General features: G+C 40.8%; 1 protein-coding gene across 2 annotated transcripts in view; it reads left to right on the forward strand.

Annotated features, from left to right (window-relative positions):
* XRCC5 (X-ray repair cross complementing 5) overlaps positions 1 to 19,248 on the forward strand; it is an 80,658-nt gene that overhangs the window by 29,659 nt on the left and 31,751 nt on the right. For both annotated transcript variants that reach the window (XM_043445088.1, XM_043445087.1), the window contains exons 13-16: positions 2,049 to 2,182; positions 7,525 to 7,721; positions 14,043 to 14,136; positions 15,610 to 15,679. In XM_043445088.1, coding sequence (XP_043301023.1) covers positions 2,049 to 2,182; positions 7,525 to 7,721; positions 14,043 to 14,136; positions 15,610 to 15,679 — 495 coding nt within the window. The remainder of the gene's footprint in view (positions 1 to 2,048; positions 2,183 to 7,524; positions 7,722 to 14,042; positions 14,137 to 15,609; positions 15,680 to 19,248) is intronic.

The following is a 19,248-nucleotide window of genomic DNA, read 5'->3' on the forward strand; positions in this document are numbered from 1 at the left end:
TGTTGTTAGAATATAAATTGGTGTAGCTACTATGAAAAACAGTATGCAAATTTCTCAAAAATTTAAATTCTTACCATACCATCCAGCACTTCTGATTCTGAATATTTTCCCACAGAAAACATTAACACGAACTCAAAAAGATATATGCATGCCTATGTTTATTGCTGCATTATTTACGACAACCAAGATATGGGAGCAACTTAAATGTCCATCAGTAAATGAATGAACAAAGAAGATGTGATACACACACACACATACACACACACAGTGGAGTATTACTCAGCTATAAAAAAAGAGTTAAATCTTGCCATTTGCAGCATGGATGAACCTAGAAGGTATTGGGTTGTCCAAAAATTTCGTTTGGGTTTTTCTGTTACCTTTTATGGAAAAACTCTGAACAAACTTACTGGCCAACCCAGTATTATTCCAGGTAAAACAAGTCAGGCAGAGAAAGAGAAATACGGTATGATTTCACTTAAATGTGGAATCTAAAAAACAAATGAGCAAACAAAACAGAAACAGACTCATAGATACAGAGAGCAAACTGGGGGTTGCTAGAGGGAAGTAGAATAAGGGGATGAGTGTAATAGGTAAGAGTGATCAGAGGTAAAAACTTAGTTAATAGGTCACAGGGATAAAACACTTTTTACATTGCGAATATAGTCAGTCAGTTCAGTCGCTCAGTTGTGTCCAACTCTTTGCAACCCCATGGACTGCAGCATGCCAGGTTTCCCTGTTCATCACCAACTTCTGGAGCTTGTTCAAACTCATGTCCATTGAGTCGGTGTTGCCATCCAACCGTCTCCTCTGTCATCCCCTTCTCCTCCTGCCTTCAATCTTTCCCAGCATCAGGGTCTTTTCCAGTGAGTCAGTTCTTCGCATCAGGTGGCCAAAGTATTGGAGCTTCAGCTTCAGCATCAATCCCTCCAGTGAATATTCAGGATTGATTTCCTTTAGGATTGACTGGTTGGCTCTCCTTGCTGTCCAAGGGACTCTCAAGAGTCTTCAACACCACAGTTCAAAACCATCAGTTCTTCTGTGCTCAGCCTTCTTTATGGTCCAACCCTCACATCCATACATGACCGCTAGAATATAGTCAATCATATTGTAATAACTTTGCATGGTGACAGGTGGTAACTAGATTTATTATGTTGGTGATTTTGTAATGTTTAGAAATACTGAATCACTACATTATACATCTGGAACTAATGAAATGTTGTAGATCAATTCTACTTCAGTTAAAAAAAGATATGCATGCAGGTCTATGTGATTAATGCCATGAGATTTGTGAGAGGAAAAGAACTCTATCTGCCTTGTAGAGCTTGTAAAAGAATCCACTCCGTCTGGTCCAGTGATGTCTTCCTGTTAAGTTGGTATACTCCAATACAGGTTATGTTAAATCGTTATGAAGCTGATGTTTCATTACCAAAGGAATGTTTTTAATGTTCTTCTCCTTTGCCAGTTAATAGTTTTTTTAAATGTCAACTCAAGGGCTTCCCTGGTGGCTCAGACAGTAAAGAGTCTCGCTGCAATGCAGGAGACCTGGGTTCGATCCCTGGGTGGGGACAATCCCCTAGAGAAGGAACTGGTACCCTAGTATTCTTGCCTAGAGAATTCCATGGACAGAGGTGCCTGGTGGGCTACAGTTCATTGGATCTCAAAGAGTCAGACACGGCTGAGTGACTGACACTTCACTTTTTCCATGAATACCCAATATTTTGAATTAGCATATAGAAGGTGAGTTTTGTTTGACTGTGGTGCATTCCTCTAGAGCACTTTTGATAAGATAACCCATTGTCAGAAGTTCATCAATTGGTAGAGCTCAGAAGTACCTAAGAGACCAGCTATTCTAAATAGCTCTCTTTGCCAATAAGAAAACTGAGGCTTAGGTTAAATGGCTTACGTAACTGGAGAGTGCTTTTGGCAGGGCCAGGACTGTCTTTCCTGCCAGTGTTGCTGTGAACATCTATGAATGGAAGGCGTTTGTTTGGGAGACTAATGGAACTAATCATTGTTTCTTTTTGCTGCTTTGTTTGTCCTTGTCTTAGAGGCACAGTTGAGTGCCATTGATGCTTTGATTGACTCCATGAGCTTGGTGCAGAAAGATGAAGAGGAGGGCACCATTGAAGACTTATTTCCAACCAGCAAAATCCCAAATCCTCAATTCCAGAGACTGTTTCAGGTGAGAGAGGAAAGATGAACCAATAATAGACTTTTTATTTAGATGAAAGAGAGCAAAGTGAAAAGTTAGGGCAATTGGCTGGTCCAAGTCAAATCGAGAGCTCAGTTGCTCTGTTTAATGAAAGGTTAACACCTTTCTCTTCCTACTGAAAAACGATTAAAAAAATACTCTGAGCTTTTAGAAAGAAAGAAGTAAAGTTTGGATGTTCTTAAATATCTTTTTCTAGGAGAAGGCTAGATTTGTGGTTTTGTGTCTTAAATAGGAGGGCAAAATAAAAACCTGTTTCTTTTACATATATATAAATATATATGTATATATTTTAACAGTTTCCTCCTATGTTTTATGTGAATGAGACTTTTCATTGTTTTTTAATATCCAAATAGTAGGGGAGTTTTTAGGGACTGTGTAGTATATAACCACTATCAGGGAAGCAGTGTTAGAAGTCAGATAGAGAGGTTATAGTATGAACTTATTAAACAGTAACTAAAGAAAAATTTAAATTTCTGAATCTTGGTCCAAAGGAATTAGAAGATGGAGATTAGATTAATGGGAACTGGGAACTTGATAAGGGAGCGACTTATCTGATGGAAGGGGAGGGATGGGCCAGTGGTGAAGGTTGGTCCCAGTCCTGGAGTGACCTGGTGGCTGCAGGACGTAGGCGTGTCTGAACCCCACGAAGGTGCAGAAAGTCACCAGCAGCTTCTCTAGGCAGACTTCTCCATGAAGGGGAGTGGAGGGCCTACTCTTATGACAGGTGGGGAGAGGCAGGGAGGTGGGAGTGGAGGCTTCGTATTGGGGGTCCACTGATTGCCCCTTTGACTCATTTCTCAAAGCGTCCTTAACTAATTCAAGTCCATGTTAAGGCCTGTTATGATTTTATGGATTTTTCTACTCAAAAGAAGCTGCCTAGTTTTTTTATACTAGGCGGTTTCCTTTAAACTTCCTTTAAAGAAGTCTTTTGTTCTAAAATCAGTACTATGAAGCTTAACAGGTCAAGATCTGACTCAGTAAGTACTTTTGTATTCTAAGTATAATCAAGTATAAATTATTTGTATACATTCCTTTGCTGTCTTTGACAAGTAGACTTCAAGACCTGCTGTTTTTGACAAATGGCCTTTGCCACTTGACAGAGAAGGGAGGAATAGATAAGTTGGTATGGAAAGCTTGCAAAAACAGGTCACCGTGGTAAAAAATAGAAACTTCTAATACTTGGTAGATTTATCAAGGGTGGGTACTATTATCTTCAACAAATATTTGTTGGATTAATTGAACAGATGCAAGCCATAAATGCAGACATTGTTTTCTTTTGTGGGGGTGACTTTTTAATATGGTTTATCTGTATAAAGAAGTATCATTACTGGGGTATTTATAAATTGAATTCACCTTTTCTAAAACAAGTATCGGGTACTCATAAGTGTTTCATGTGCTGGAGATACTGGAAGCTCACTACCTGAAAGGACCCCTCCAGAGGAGTGAAAGAGAATAGAGAGAAGAGAGGAATAGAGAATAGAGTAGTAAAATTCATAGGCTCAACAGTGGTGGGTACAAAATGCTGTGGGAATAAGAGGAAAGAGAGATTCTTGCAAGTGAGTGACTTAGGAAGATTTCATGGAGGAATAAAGGTGACGTGTGATGTGACGAAAGCGTGCCTGGCAAAAGAAGTAGCACATGCAAAAACAAGAAAACATAAGAAGCGTGATGTATTTAGGGATCCACAAAGAGTTCCATTTGGCTGGGAAATGGGCTCTATGGGAAAATGATGGGAAAGGTGGCAGGTAGCAGGCAGGTCATGAAGAACCAGTAGTTTGGGTTTCTATCCCATAGGCAGTGGGTAATCAGGAAAGGCTGTTGTCAGTAGGCAGGTGACGTGAATTTTAGAAAATAGGTCTGATGGTGGCACGGGAGATGGGCTAGAGACCAGTTAGGAAACCTGCAGTGGCCCCCAGGAAGACTTGAGTTACAGCAGTGACAGAGAGTAAAGAAGAGAAAATTTAGAAGCTCAAGTGGATAGAATTTAAGGGATTGAGTGGTGGCTGATGAGAAATAGGAGTTGAAGAAAACAGAATCCTAACTTGGACCCCTGGAGGGGTGATATCACCATGAATTAGGATAAGGAATACAGAATGAACAGATAGAAAAGGTAGTTCATGTATTCTTGCAGGTGTTCAATTTGAGTTATCTGTCGGCTGTTCCAGTTCAGACACTCGGGGAAGTTGGAAATAGGGGTGCAAAACCCAGGAGAGCCTTCAGGACTAAATGTGTATACATTTGAGAGCCCTCCTCATTTAGATAGAAACAGAAGTGAATGCGGTCACCTAGGAGAGTGTTGAGTGACAAGGGAAGAGAACGAAGTCCTGAACAATTAGGGAGAGACAGAAAGGCTGCTAATCAGTGTTCCTACCCCGCCCCCCGCCACCCCCCACAGCTCAGAGAGGTAGAAAGAACTAGAGGGGTGTTGGAGTCAGACGTTGCGCAGTGGTGAAGGGAGCTGAACCTGGCAAAGGGCCTTTGGGGTTTGTAGTGACGTCTCTGATGACTGCGAGGGCCCGGGGGCAGTAGGCTGATGGTGAGGGAGCCAGGTTACAGGGCCTGGAGGAGGAAGCTGTGCTGATGAAGGGGCGAGAGGACTGGGAAGCTACAGGAGGAGGTCGGACCCAGGAAGACTTTTCTTCCCCCCCCTTTTAAAATGTCTTATAACTAAGGGTGAATGAGCTGGGAGTAGAGGGCAGAAGTAGGGAGAGGTTAGTAATCAACTCATTGGCAGGAGTTAATTTAATTCTAACTTTGGGAAGAAATGCTGAAAAATATCCTTTGTCAAGTGTAGAGTTAATACTGCCTTTTAAATAATTGATACTTGGTTGCTAAAATCAACATATTAGTAACTTACAAGCTAGCCATGTGGCCTGAAGTTTTTTGGGTTTTTTTTTGTTTTTTCTCTAGTCTGTTTCAAATTGTAAAAATCACATAAAGGAAAATAGTTGCTTAAAGGAGACATTAAGTAGACTGAGGACTGAGATCTCAGCGTCTTGGCCACTGAAAAGTGTCACTTTCTCATAACCTGTTTTTTTTTTTTTTTTAATAAATTGAGATTTTTTTGATTGGATTTTTACCCCCACTGAGCCTTATTTAAAATGTGACCTTTGAGAAAACATGTGAGTTTGATGGTTTTGAACATCTCTTGTGGGTTCCTTATTACTGACTTAAGGATAATGATACTATTTGAAAGAATTGCCTAGAATTCACAGTTCTTTCCCCAAAAATGTCACTTGACTATCACAGATAGAATCTCCCAGAGTATTTGAGAGGTAGTGTGTGGTGTTGGGTGTTGGATTTCTGCTTACTTCTTTAGGACTTTCTAAATTGTTTTAGGTATTTTAATGACTGACCTGAGGGAGAGCGTGGTGAATTATAAATTATTCATGAGAAGGTCAGGGTAGATTCACAGAGTTTGAGATCTGTTTTGGTTTCCCCTTTTGCTGTATATTGAACAGGCCCAGTGTCATTGATGCGCCAGGGAAGGTAATTAGGAAAAAGGAAATCAGGACTCTGAAACAATGAATTTACCAGGAGAAGGAAGGCTTGGGGTTGGTCTAGTGAAATCAGGGAGCAATACATGAAATTTCTAGAGAAAATTGGTATTTAATTCCTACCTCGGGGTTTTCTTAATTTGTAGAACATTGACTCTGATGATATTTACTACTTAAGCCCAAGTATCTTTTTTTTTAGAACTAAGACGTCTAGCTTCCATTTTCGACAGGGTAGGAAAACAATACATATATACCTTGTGATATGAAACAGTAATTTTAAAATTATAGGAGCTATTCAGTTCCCTGGTTTTTTTCTTCACAGTTACTAACATATAAATTGTTTAAAAAAGTGGGAATAGGAGTTTTGTTCTTCAGCCTAATTTTGTAATTATCCTCTAGCAAGGGGAATAAAACTTCAGTATATTCGTAAGTTTCACTCTTTCTCTTTTTTTTTCCTAAATGGTTACTTCCTTCTTTGATGACATTCCTGCATTCCTTTTAGAGTATTTACTTTTCTGGGCAGATAACAGTACTTTGCGAAGGCCTGGCTTCCTAGTCTGAGAGCAGTTATCAGTGATTGAATAGATGTGGCCTGCTGTCCGGGTTTCCACTTGTGTGAGCAGTGGAGAACCTGTCCTGGCCTTGATCTTGGCCCCACTCCTGGTGCAGCTTCCTAAAACCTCTGTCAACAACTGGAGTTCTGAAGAAGAGCACCGTATTCCCTCAGCCAGCACCTGTTAGGTGCTTATCATGTTGGGGCACCATTTTCAGCACTTGGGATTCAGCAGTAAACAAGACCAGCAGTATTTCTACTTTCAGGGAGAAAGTGGAGGTAGTAAGTAAACTAAAAGGTTGATAAGGTAATTTTAGATAATGGTAAATACTGTACCAAATATAAGATCAGGTTCACGATAGAGAATGACTGAGTGGTAAAATGAGGGTAAAGGTCTCCTTCGTATAGTGTCAGGGGAAGCCTCTCAGAAGAGGTGATAAGTGAGCAAAGAACAGAATGATTTTAAAAGGGCCAGCTCCACTGAGGTCTAAGGGAAGGCAGAAGAGGCCGAGGGAGCCTTACGCATGGGACCTAAAATCTGGAGAGAGCTGGTCTTTGAGTGGAGGAGGAGGAGCCCAGGCTAGTGGGGTCGTGGTGAGTGAGGAGGAGAGAGGCGTTCAGCGGCTCTGTGATGGCTGACTCCAGACAGGAGAGCCGTGAGAGTGGACGCGGGGAGACCAGTTAGAAAGGGGTTGTGGTAGCCCATGTGAGAGGTGAAGGCGCCTGGACAGGAGTGCTGTGGTAGAGGTGGTTGGAAGCGAGTGCTTGACTCCGGGAGGTTTGAGAGACACCTCTGGTGCCATCTCTTGAACATTCTTCCCGGGACTCACTGAGCACCTCCCCTTCAGCACCTGATTCATCTAGCTTGTGTTGTTATCTCAGACAGTACAAGGGAGAAAGCACAGCATGCTGAAGGGAGGTAAAAGGATTATAGCCAAGAGGTTATACTCCCAAATTGTCAGAGGCTGAGGAAACCCCATATATCTTCCATGAAGCCAGAGCAGCGGACTCTTTTTGTGGGGTGAAGCTGTTTTCTAGGACTGCTTCAGCTGACGGTGCTGCTAGGCTGGGATCTGTCTTATGGTTGCTTTCAGACATTACCAGCATCCTGCTAACCAGGGTGGTTCTGGGTCCGCCTGCTTTGCTGTCTTTTACTAATGGTAGGAATCTTGTAGCCCTCCCAAGCTAAAGATGGAGGATGCCTGGTCAGCTGTGTGTGGTGTCCGTGTCTGCATTTCACAGTCCTCACTCCTCTTCCACAGTGTCTCCTGCACAGAGCTCTCCATCCCCAGGAGCCTCTGCCCCCCATTCAGCAGCACATTTTGAATATGCTGGATCCTCCCGCCGAGGTGACTGCTAGATGTCAGGTTCCTCTCTCCAAAGTAAAGACCCTCTTCCCTCTGACGGAAGTCATCAAGAAGAAGAACCAAGTGACTGGTCAGGACATTTTCCAAGATAAGTAAGTACTCAATGGAGTTGTGTGCGAGGTTGGAGCAAAGCAGACGGGTGGTGGTCTTAGAGGGGCTCTGTCATTAAGGATTGCAACCTGGGTTTGTAGAATCACAAAGGTGGGAGAAAGAAACCTCTTGCTATTTGAGCCTTGCGTTGGAAATCCAGTGTGGATACGTTTTATCCTGCTTGTGCGTCTAGAAATCAGAGCTACCTTTGGGGTTGTTGACTTTTTAACCAGCGTCAGATTCTTAGTGAATTTTATATATATATATATATATATATATATATACACATATATATATATGAAGATAAATGATCTATTGAATATCTGCGATTAAATTTTACCATTTTTAAAGTAAGGTGCTGGGGATGAGAGGAGAAGGGTGAAGTCAAAGTTTTTCATTTTGGAGGTAGGCTCTCAGGAGAACATCTGAGATTTTTGGAAGGAAGATGGGGAGGAGAATGAGAAGCCTGGCCGTCTGCAGCTCTGCTGTTACTGTGTGATGTGCTTGGTCATACCGTTAGTGAGGTAGTCACAGATTAAGGATTGTAAAATGGTTTTCATGCCCTTAGATCAATCTTTCAGGCAGCTATTAAGTGTTTTTTCCCGCACATCGGAGTCTGTTTAGAATTATATCAGTTTCCATTCAAAGCAGAACACAAACAAACCGTAGGCTGTTCTTATCCAGAATTATGTGGGTGTATGACATTGATTTCACCAGGTTTTGGTCTGATTATTGGTAACTTTTCCCCCCAGATCAAAACGATCTACTCATTTTTGTAGGTTGTATGCTAAGATCCTATTTTAGATCACAATTTATTTTTTCCTTTTTCTTTGATTTCCTTACCACAGCTGTGTCTTTATTGACAAAATAAAGTTTTTATTTGTCAGTACCTGATTGGAACAGTATTGAGTAATTTCCAGAAATCTTCACAGGGTTCTGTAAAGTGTTAATTCAGTGAATTATCTTCCAAGTTAAAAAGAAATCTTTGCATTTTCTGTGGCTTTTTAGAGGTTACTACTCCAAGCTTTGTCAGGATTAAAAAAAAAAAAATTGTAGGGTTGAAAGATTCTATCATGTGCATTTCTAACACATCTGGAGAATTTTATGTTTCTCTTTAGTCTGTTGTGCCTTTTTCTACGTTAGAAGACTGTCACTCAAAACTCTCTTTCCCCCTGCTACCCTCAGCTATCTCTGGATTCCTCCTGTCTCAGAACAGTCAATAAAACTCTGAGTCCTTTTCTTCCCACGACAGCCTTGCTGTCATCTACCAACAGTCATATGGCTATTCTCTCTCTGTTTTAAAGCTCTCGTTCATGATCTTGATTACCTTCCTATGTCTTGGGAAAGAAATGGGCCATTTCCCCCTCCTCCTGTTGATTAAAATGTAAATTAGCTGGTTAAAAAAAAAAACAACATACCACTGAGACCCAGACCCTGAAGACTGTTGTTCTGTGATTTGATCCCTGCTTGTTCTTTGCTCCCATAAAGGTTTGGTTTGCCACACAGCCAAGTGAGCTGCCTGGGACCAGAGAATAATCTTGCTCATACATACCTACTCACACGTCACTGCTCTAGTCTTCCTTCTCAGAAATCTTAGTTTTTAAGAATTGCAGAAACGACACATTTAACACGTATTTATCGAGCACCTCGTATATTTAAGAATGACTCAGTCCCTTCTGCAAGGTTCTAGAGACTCTCAGTTTTTATGATTAAACCCCAATCAGCTTTAGAGGCAGTCTCCCTAAGGGAAAGAGAGATTGCTTACAAAAAGCTATGATTTTGTGTATATTCAACGTCCCTGTATCCAGGGTACGTATTTCTATGATGATGGTGATTTCAAAGAGAAAATAGAAGCCCATAGTAGGTCAGAACGCCTCGGTTTTCCAGCCCATCTTACCGAAAAACATATCTGCATTTTATCTGCCTTCACTTCCTTTCTTCCTGTCTCAGTGGAGGAGGGTACCACATCCTGTCCCAAGTTAATCCTTTCACCTGTGTCCTCGGATGCCGTCTTCCATCCTATCTGGTACCTTTCAGTCCACTAATAATTTCTTCCTTCCTTCCTTCCCCACTGTAATTTTCAGCTTCTCCCACTGTACCAACCCCCTTCCCTCCACACATTAACATTTTATTTCTTTCCTCTAAAAGAAAATGAAGTAATCCTCTCTGTTTTCCTCCCTCTAATTACTACCTGTCATCATCTTCTTTCCTTCCACAGCCAGGCTTATTAGAAGAATAGCCCACACTGCTGCTTTTCCCAGCGCTTGTCAGCTCAGGCTTATGCCCCCACCACGTCCCTGCCCCTGGTCTCCTGAAAGACCCTCCCTGCTAGGTTTACTTAAGCTTGGCAGTCCTTTTCTTACTTGACCTCTTTGTAACACTTGACATTGTCAGTTATTCTTTCCCTCTTGAAATTCATATATCTTCCTGAACTTCAGCTTGTCCAGCTAAACCTTTGACAGCTCCCTCTCAGATTCTTCTGGGGCGGCTTTTCTTTCCCCACACGTCTTTCAGGTTGATATTTTGTAGGTCTCCTTCTCTGAAAGGGCTGACATTTATTGGACACAGGTATGTTCTGGGAGCTTTACGTGTATTATCTGTTTGGATCCTCCTGGCCACCCTATGAAGTAGGTTCTTTTATTTACTCCATCTTAACCCTGAGAACCGTGAAGCTTAGAGAAGATAAGAAACTTGCTCAGGATCACAGCTGGTTAAGTGTTAGAGTGAGGATTTAAACGTGGTAGTTCGACCCCAGAGCTTACACTCTCAAGGATTATGCTGTGTTGCACATCCTAAGACCTTAATTATTTCTCATATAGGTCTTCAGAAATAACTGAATACCTGTCTATCCTAAAATATTTCCATCTTATCCACTGGATCCTAAGTGTCTACAGATAACTCAAGGTCAATATGTCCAGAGATTATTTTATCACCTTTCCCTTTCCACACTCCTTTCAGCCCCCTCTTCATGTTATTATTTTCAATTTCAGTGAATGACACCTAATTTCTAGGGAGTCATCCCTTTTCTTCACTTTCCTCATCTAATTGGTTTACCAGGTTGTATTAGATTTACCTCAAGTTCACTCCTTTCACTTCAGGTTAGTATAGTGGCTAATAGCATTGATTTTAGAGTCAGATAGATTTGGATCAAAACTCAAGCATTTGTTTTTAATAGTGGTCAAAATAGGCAAGTTGCTCCATGCCAAGCTGTGATAACAAATACCTGCCTTTTAGGAGAGTAGTTAAAAGTACAGGGTTAGCTGTGGACTGTGTTACTGTGTGCTTAAGACAAAATCAGGCTCTTTTGCTCATTTGTAAGAGGATAGTTTATAATAGCTAACTCAAATGCTTGGCTTCATGATTAATGGTAAGCATTAAAAAAAAAAAAAAAAAGTTAGTTCTTACTAGCATTGCCCACTGCCATTGCTTTTATGTAGGTTTCACTTTAGCCTGCTTTACTGATATAACCCCCTTGGCCAATTTCCCTCATTCCAGGCTTCCCCTTCCAGTTCATTCTGCAATCTGCTGAGTGATTTTTTAGAAAACAAATCTGATCACATCACTCCCTTGCTTAAAATTCTCTAATGCAGTGATTCTTCGTCAGTGTGTGTTTGTATGTGATGGACCCTTTTGTCTTCTGATAAAAACTATGAACCATCTCCCCAGGAAAATGCCCCAACATAATAAATTTTGCATATAATTTTAGGTGGTCACAAATTCTTTGATGTCCTTCTTGGATGCCTGATTAAAAACCTTTGCTCTCATGGCTTTCTGTTACCTTCAGCTTCGGGTCAAATTCTGTTACACAAATGAGAAGGAAAAGAAGTATCTTTCCTGCTAACTGGAGAACCACTTTGTGTCCTCAAAGTTTTTATGCCTACAGTTTAGATATTTTCTGTCTTCATCTCTCACTACTTCCCAGCTTGCACCTCATACCCCAGCCCAGTACAGCCTCTCGCTGTTCTCTCAAAGGGATGCACTGCTTACCACACTGTTTTGTTAATTGCCTGTTTATATATTATCCTTCTTATTTGACTGAACTTCTTGAAGGTGATGATTATGTATTCTCATGCTGGTGCTCAGCCGTGTTTGACCCTCTATGACGTCAAGGACTATAGCCCACCAGGCTCCTCTGTCCATGAGACTTTCCAGACAAGAATACTAGAGTGGGTTGCCATTTCCTTCTCCAACCTTACAGATTATAAGAGGCTATACTCATAAAATTTGCTAATCTGCTGCAGAATACTGGGATAGGACAGATAATTTGCAGTTGTCTACTTCCTAGTTTTCTGTATAAAATAAAGATTGCTAAGGAGAAAAGGAGAGAAAGCAACAAACTGTCTAGGGCCCCAGCATCCAGACGCAGCAGCTGTTAACACTTCTGTGTCTGCCGTGTCCTCGCCTGGATGATGTGTACTTTCCAGGGCTCAACTCATTCATAGATAACTTGGGAATGAGAGTCATTGCACTTTCCCACTTCAGATAGATATTACGAGTTTAATATATGTAGATTTCCCATTAATCCTGTTAAGTGATTCAATCTTGAGATTATTAAACGTATTCTTACTGCTTCCTGCTCTTTTCTGGACTGGCATTTATCTGCCCAGTTCTGGAGAATTAGTATATATGTTTTCTAATTCTTCCTTCCCTAGAATCTTATTTGGGAGGGTTGAAGAAATTCTTCCATGTGATTTGACCTTGTGTTCTCACAGAACTTAGCTTTGTATGTTTAATGCTACTGTATAAGTTAATTTGTCCTTTTGGAAGAGAAAGTGTGAATAGTTGATATATGGTATATATATCAAAATACCATCAATAGATGGTATTTTTCATCTTAGTGTTTTCCTGAGGAACAAACTGAAGGTCAGAGAGGACAGTAACTTACTAGACTCTAAACATACAAAAATTAGTACCGAGTCAGTACCTTCAAGAAGGAATAAAACTCCAGGGCTAGCCAGTATCCCTGAGACTAGAGCCTGGATGTTTTTATCTGTAGATTTTCCCTGAACCATGTCATCTTTCTCTTGGGAAGAGCTGGCAAAGGTTAACTAAAGTGGCTGTGACTTTTTTTTTTTTTTTTAAAGAACTACTCAAATTCTGATAGAATTTTATGCTTCCTCAAGTTTGTGCATTTTCCCTTGTTTTCATCAGCAAGGTTTTGTGTGTTTATTTATTCTGCTTGAAGGAAAGAGCTCTGAATGACTCACTCCTTATCTTTTCTTTACTTCTCAAAGAGAAGAAGGCAAATGGTAAATGGGAAAGATGTCAAGAGTAAAACTTTTAATTTGTGTTTGTAAGACTGTAACGATGACTTTAGTTCTTTCATTGGGCTCAAAGAGGAGATTCATTATTGAAATATTATTGAATAAGCTAACTTATGTCTTATTTTTCTTTGCTTTATTTTTAGGATAACCTCTTCAAGCCTTACTGTCTGGAAGTTGGGCTTTTGAATAAAAACATCACATTTAGAATTGTAGTTCTTAGTTACTATTTTCCCTTCTCATTCAGGCATTTCTTGGCAGCTTCTCTTGCCCCACACTGACTATTTGTCTGGGAGAAAAATATTCATGTTTCTCTGTTCTGTAGCTTAAGGAAGATTATGGGCACAGTCTTTGGATCTTTCTTCTCCTTTGCAATTAACTTGACCTCCTCTTGACTTTAAGGCAGACTGTTAAAGCCAGCGTGTTACTTGAGGCAATATGTTTGATACACTTCCTTGGAGTCATCGTTCCCTTATCACACAGATGCTTTTGCACTATTGCCCAAAACACAATTAGGTTTATAAAGGAACACATTAAAAGTTTTCTTTTGAAAGTGGCTTTTTATAGTTTAAGACTTCTTTAAGAGTATGCTCTTGCATATTTAATTAAGGATTGTCTAGAAAGTTTTGACAGCTGTAAGTAGGAGCTTATAAAACTCTCACATACATGATGAAGAAGATAAGTTATTAGACACAAAAGTCTTCTCTGTATCTAGAAAGCTAATATTACTAGCTATCAACTCTCAGAAACTAGCAAATAATAACCGAAGGGTAAATGGGTTTCGTACTGAAATGTGAAGTTTCCATTACTGGTGCTTGCAGTTTCATCTTTTTGAAAGGGTTTTGTGATGCGACTGCTAATTAAAGCCCAGGCCGCTGTAGTTGGTCTGTCAGGAACTTGGAGGCTGGGAAGGGGAGACAGCTGCTTGTAAAGAAGACTAAATGTGGCTACTTGTCTTTGATTCTTGAAAAATAAATTTATACTTTTCACATCAGCAGTTCTGGGTTTTGTATTGTTTGTTCTGTTCTAAGGGAAGGAAAAAACCATTTATTTCTTTTCCAGTCATGAAGAGGGACCCACCTGTAAAAAACTGAAGACTGAGGAAGAGGATGCCCACTTTAGTATCTCCAGTCTGGCCGAAGGCGGTGTCACCTGTGTAAGCAGAACTACCCTGCTGTGCTCCCCTCTTTGGGGAAGGTTGGGACTTGGGGAGTTGGCATCAATTTCTGTTAGTCCTTCAATGTAGCACTTTCTTTGATCCTTTCAGTATATAAGCCACGTTTGTCCATCCCACACTTCTTCCTTTCTTCTTTTAATTATTGTCAGTGAATCACCTATATGATTCATGTATATGATATGTATTTTATGATACATTTATATTATATGATATGTAGTATCAATACATAGAGCACTATATAGAACATGAAACATCACTTTTGTAAAGTTTTTCTGCTGACTTCATTTTGCATCTTTCTGTTTAGTCACAATGGTAGGATAAGTGGGGGCTTAGTGATAGGAGTCTTATCTCCGAGTATATAAGCTTTAAGAATGTCTCGTTTCTTTTCTGATGTACAGCTCACTAGTTTAGGATTTCCCCAAACCATGTATCCTTTGACACTTGAGATCTTCTTTATTTAATGGAATGGTTTTTGGAACTTGAACATATTGCCTTATTTTAAGTGACATTATTTTGAATCAATGGATCTTAAAAATTGTTCTTTACTACTAGCCAAATAGACTAGAAAGGGTAGCTAGTATTAGGGCATGCCTTTTCCCCTCCTGAAAAAGCAATGCTCCAGAAAAACTGAATGTCTAAAAAATTATTTGGATTTTAGTCCAATATCTTCATAGTAAAGGAAAAAAAAAAGTCATGACCTTTTTTATTCTCAGAGCTCTTCTGATGCTATACTAGAGTAGACTGGAAATCTGAGTACTTTTGTACCAGCATTTACCAGCCTTTATAGAAGCCTATTGTCTTCTCCTTGAGCTCAACTTAACCCCTATTAAGGTTAAAATCAGATGATGAAAGACATGGGCATGATCAGAAAGTGCCATATAGTGTGGCAGAGATTTTTGTGTTTGAAACTCTCCCACCTAGCACTGATTTGTTTTTATTTGGGGGCCATGTTTATTTTGGGCATGTTTGAATAGTCTACCAAGACTTCAGTGCCACGGGTTTGATCAGCAGCAGTCCCCAGAAAGGACAGTTCAGCACATCAGGGCATCAGGCTCTCAGTTCCTGTGTCATCCTAGTGGGACAGGGATACTCTGAACTGACCCTGCGCCACAGCATCCTCCCCTTCCTAATTGGTTGGGTGTCAGGATGGACAGGTAGTCTGCCTGGTAAGCTAGGCTGCCTGGTGCCTCGGGCATCAGCCTTCTGACCCCTCGGGAATGAAGTCAGTTTGCATGAGGAGAGGTGAGTGGAAGTACAGACAGACGGCAGCCCTTTGACCACAGGAATCTGCTAGTTCTTAACAAACCATGGAAATGAAAATGAACAGGAAGGGCCTCACTTTGTCTTTGCCTGTTTTATAAGAACACTCTACTTTAAGCTGTCTCGTCTTGCCTGGGGTACTTCCGAAAAGAGAAGTGATCTGCAGGTTTACTGTCTGTGGGTGTGTTCTAGGTTGGAAGCGTGAATCCTGCTGAGAACTTCCGTGTTCTAGTGAGGCAGAAGAAGGCCAGCTTTGAGGAAGGTAAGAGATGCCGTGGGCTTTGCACTTGAGGAAAGGTGTTTAGTTAGGTTAATGTGATTTAAGTCTAGACTAATAGTTGTCACCTTTTGTTACACTGTTTTATAGAACGATTTTCTTTCCTGGTAGATCTTTGTGACTGTCCCTTGTTGGTAAGCTCACCAGGGCCACAGTGTGAGCACAGGAAGGTAAATTTAGCACTGGTCTTTTAAACAGAGAAGAGCCAATTCATAGGTCTCTCTGTTAGGAAAACAGTGGGCTGGAATCCTGGAGCTTTTAGTTCCACTTCACTGAAGTTCTCTGGGAATAAAATATTTTTGTGTCATATCCTCCCATTTTCTGAGACAGAATTCTTGTTTGCTCCTAAGAGTTTGAGCCTCATGACAATAATCTCAGAAAGACCTTATTCCTGCCCTTGGATTGGATCCTTCTGAAATTGATTACATCCTCACATTTTTCTTATCAGATGAAACCTAGATTTCCATTTAGTCTTGAGCTGATACTAAAGCAACTTGAAGGGATGGATGGAGGGTCTCGGACTGACATTCATTCACTTGATTGCATTCCGGTTCCTGTTCATTTGCCTTTAACAAGTGGCCACTGGCAATTGTAATCCTACAGCCTGGTGTATGTAACAGTATTGTATTCATTATTGCTACCCAGGGTCAGGGCCTGTGAGCTGAATGGAGACTTGAGGTAGAAACTGAATCTGTGTTCCCCTGGGGGACAAGTACTTATCAAAGGATTTTCCCAATAAAAATATTTTTTTCAGACAATTCTGGTACCAGTTTTTGAAGCTCTAATATTTTCTCTACTTGCTCTCATGACTGCAGGATTGCTTTGTGGGATAATTGAGACAAAAAGTAAGGTTAGGGGCCAGTGGTAGGGTTCAGAGAAGAGGGAAGCTGCTGGCACCATAGAAGTGGAAAAATAAGCTATTTCAGGAGAGGAGGGAATGAGGAGAAACAGGTAAGAGGAGAGGAAGTGAATGGATTTGCATAAGGGCACAGTGTTCTACAGTATTTTCAACTCATGACTGAGGATATTCTTCAGTGTTGGTAAAACTCTGGAATGCTTGGCTTGAGTGCTGTGCCTGGGGAAGTTGGTGAGGAGGCAGAGTTTTGGGTCTGGAGTTAACTTCAGACAGAGCAGAGAAAGCTCCTGAGAACACCAGATGCCAGAGTCTAAAGAGGTCTTGAGAGAGTAAATTCTTGAGAATTTGCTTATATCTTAGGAAAACACTGTTTTTCCTAAGCTAATTGGGGATTAAAGCAGTCTTGTGAAAACAACAGTGGCAGGTGACCCCTCGATGGCATATAGATCGCAATGTGTGCATGCTCAGTCGTGTCTGACTCTTTGTGACCCCATGGACTCTGGCCTGTCGGGCTCCTCTCTCCGTGGGATTTCCCAGGCAAGACTGCTAGAGTGGGTTGTCATGTCCTCCTCCCGGGGATCTTCCTGATCCAGGGATCAAAACCTGCATCTCCTACATTGGCAGGTAGATTCTTTACCACTGAGCCGCCTGGGAAGCCCATAGGTCACAATAGGTATTATCATTATTCCCATTTTATAGGAGGACAATCTGTAAAACTGGAAGAAATGAACTTCCCCCCAAAATCACACAGGGATTCAAATCCATGTGTCCTTCAGATACTGGATTTTTCTATTTAGCAGTACTATTTTTCCTGATTCCTAATGCCTTCCTTTCCTGTGCCCTTTTTTTGTTTGTTTATTTGTTTAAACATTACAAGGTCAAGCATCTCACACCTGTGCCCACAGCTAAGATTTTGATCGGTAGACTGTTCTTCCCTGTTGAAGGTGACTGTCCTAGCACACTGAAGTGTTGTGATGGTGGATGTCCCTCTGGACCTCATTCTGGAACTTGGTCAGTCAGAGATCTCCAGTGACCTCACAAAAGCAGACTTTCTGCCGAGCTGCCAAAAAATGGGACTGCCCACTTGTTAGCAGTTAGTTCTGTCTCATGGTCCTCATTTGGCTTCCCTTTCTTGCTTCAAGCTTCAGAAATTTTATGTCTTCATTCCTTTTCTACCTCCCGTGTTCTTCTACTTGAAAATGTCTTGGTGAGCCAAGACTCACTTGTAAGCCTGAAGAACTCCCCCAAACTTAAAGCTACCTCCCTGGTTTTGATCTTCTAGAGATCTCTGCCTTGGGCAGGGGAGGCTGAAGTCCTTCTCTTCTCTCCTGTATATCTATTTTTTAAATGGAGTGGCCAAAAGTGTGATTAATAATGGGTAGTTTTACCCTTTGTTAGAACTTGGCCCTTTAACTTCTGTTATAAACTAAAGTACGGGTGTAATTCCTTTGCCCTTGAACCAATAGCAGAGTCATCCAAAACTTTCAACTCAAATAGAGTTTTGTGATCCTGTCCCCTTGACATGAGCAGTCAGCAACACACATTTTCTTTTCTGGTTTTTAGTGTAAGCGGTGTTCCTTGTCCTAAGCTTACTGACATAGAGCAAGTAACACCGAACCCCAGGAACATGTTCATTCTGGCTGTTGATGCTTCTATGAGATGTCTTTAATTCTTATGTGCCCTTCTCTTTCTGGTCCAACTTTCCCCCTTCCTGGCTAGCCACCTGCCATTCTGTTACTACAGTTTTACAATAGAAAATTCTTGTTCTTTATTCTCTGTATAAAATAATCATCTCTCAGTTGTGAAGGTGGGTTTGTTTCCCTCACACAGTATCCATAAACCCATCAATTCCATCATCTGTGATGTCTGTTATGTGCACTTGTGAGTTATTGAGGGAACCTGAGTCCACAGTTCTCAGAGACCCCTGAGTAGTGACAAGGTAGCGGAGCCCTGTTCCACCAAACTGAATTCACAGGAGCATGATTGGTTAAAACACAAACCTGTCAAGAAAAGACATCCTAAGTAGGAGTGGTATGGACTACTATTTGGGGTCTGATATCTAAAACATCCTAAGTTGGAGTGATATGGACTCCTATTTGGGGTCTGATATCTAACATTAGATTTATTTGCAGTGAGTGTAACGTGCACAGCCGTTTGATAGATGATGATCACTCAATTCTGTGGCCATTGAGGTATTTCATGATTCTCACATCTTTTCCTCTCACTTTGTTTGGATCATGTCTCATCCTCTAGTCTGCCATCTTCGTTCTCCAACCTCTTAGTCTCATATGTCAAACAACATCCTTCCAACTTTAAAGGACGTTTCTTAAAATTTACTTCTGCAGGATTGCCCAAAACTAGGCAGAATGTTATCAATGCAACTAGTAATGAAATTATATTATTCAGCAAAGTCAAATAAATAATTTCTTTCAACTCTGTGAGTAGAGCACTGACCCATATGATTTTCTACCATGAATCTAGTCTAACCTCTGGGTTCTCAATCCAAGTTTCTTAAGGGATCTGGGAAAAAATTCCCATATGTGTGTGTTTTATGTATTTTCCTTTGTTAATGGTTTATTAATCTTCGCTATGAATTATATAACCTATCATACCCCTTTCTAGATAAACATAAGAAAATAAAAAATATGGCCTTTATCTGTTTTGCACAGAGAAAATAACAGAAAAATAGCTTCTGTTA

The sequence above is a fragment of the Cervus canadensis genome, chromosome 24 (genome assembly GCF_019320065.1).
Source record: "Cervus canadensis isolate Bull #8, Minnesota chromosome 24, ASM1932006v1, whole genome shotgun sequence".
NCBI lineage: Eukaryota > Metazoa > Chordata > Mammalia > Artiodactyla > Cervidae > Cervus > Cervus canadensis.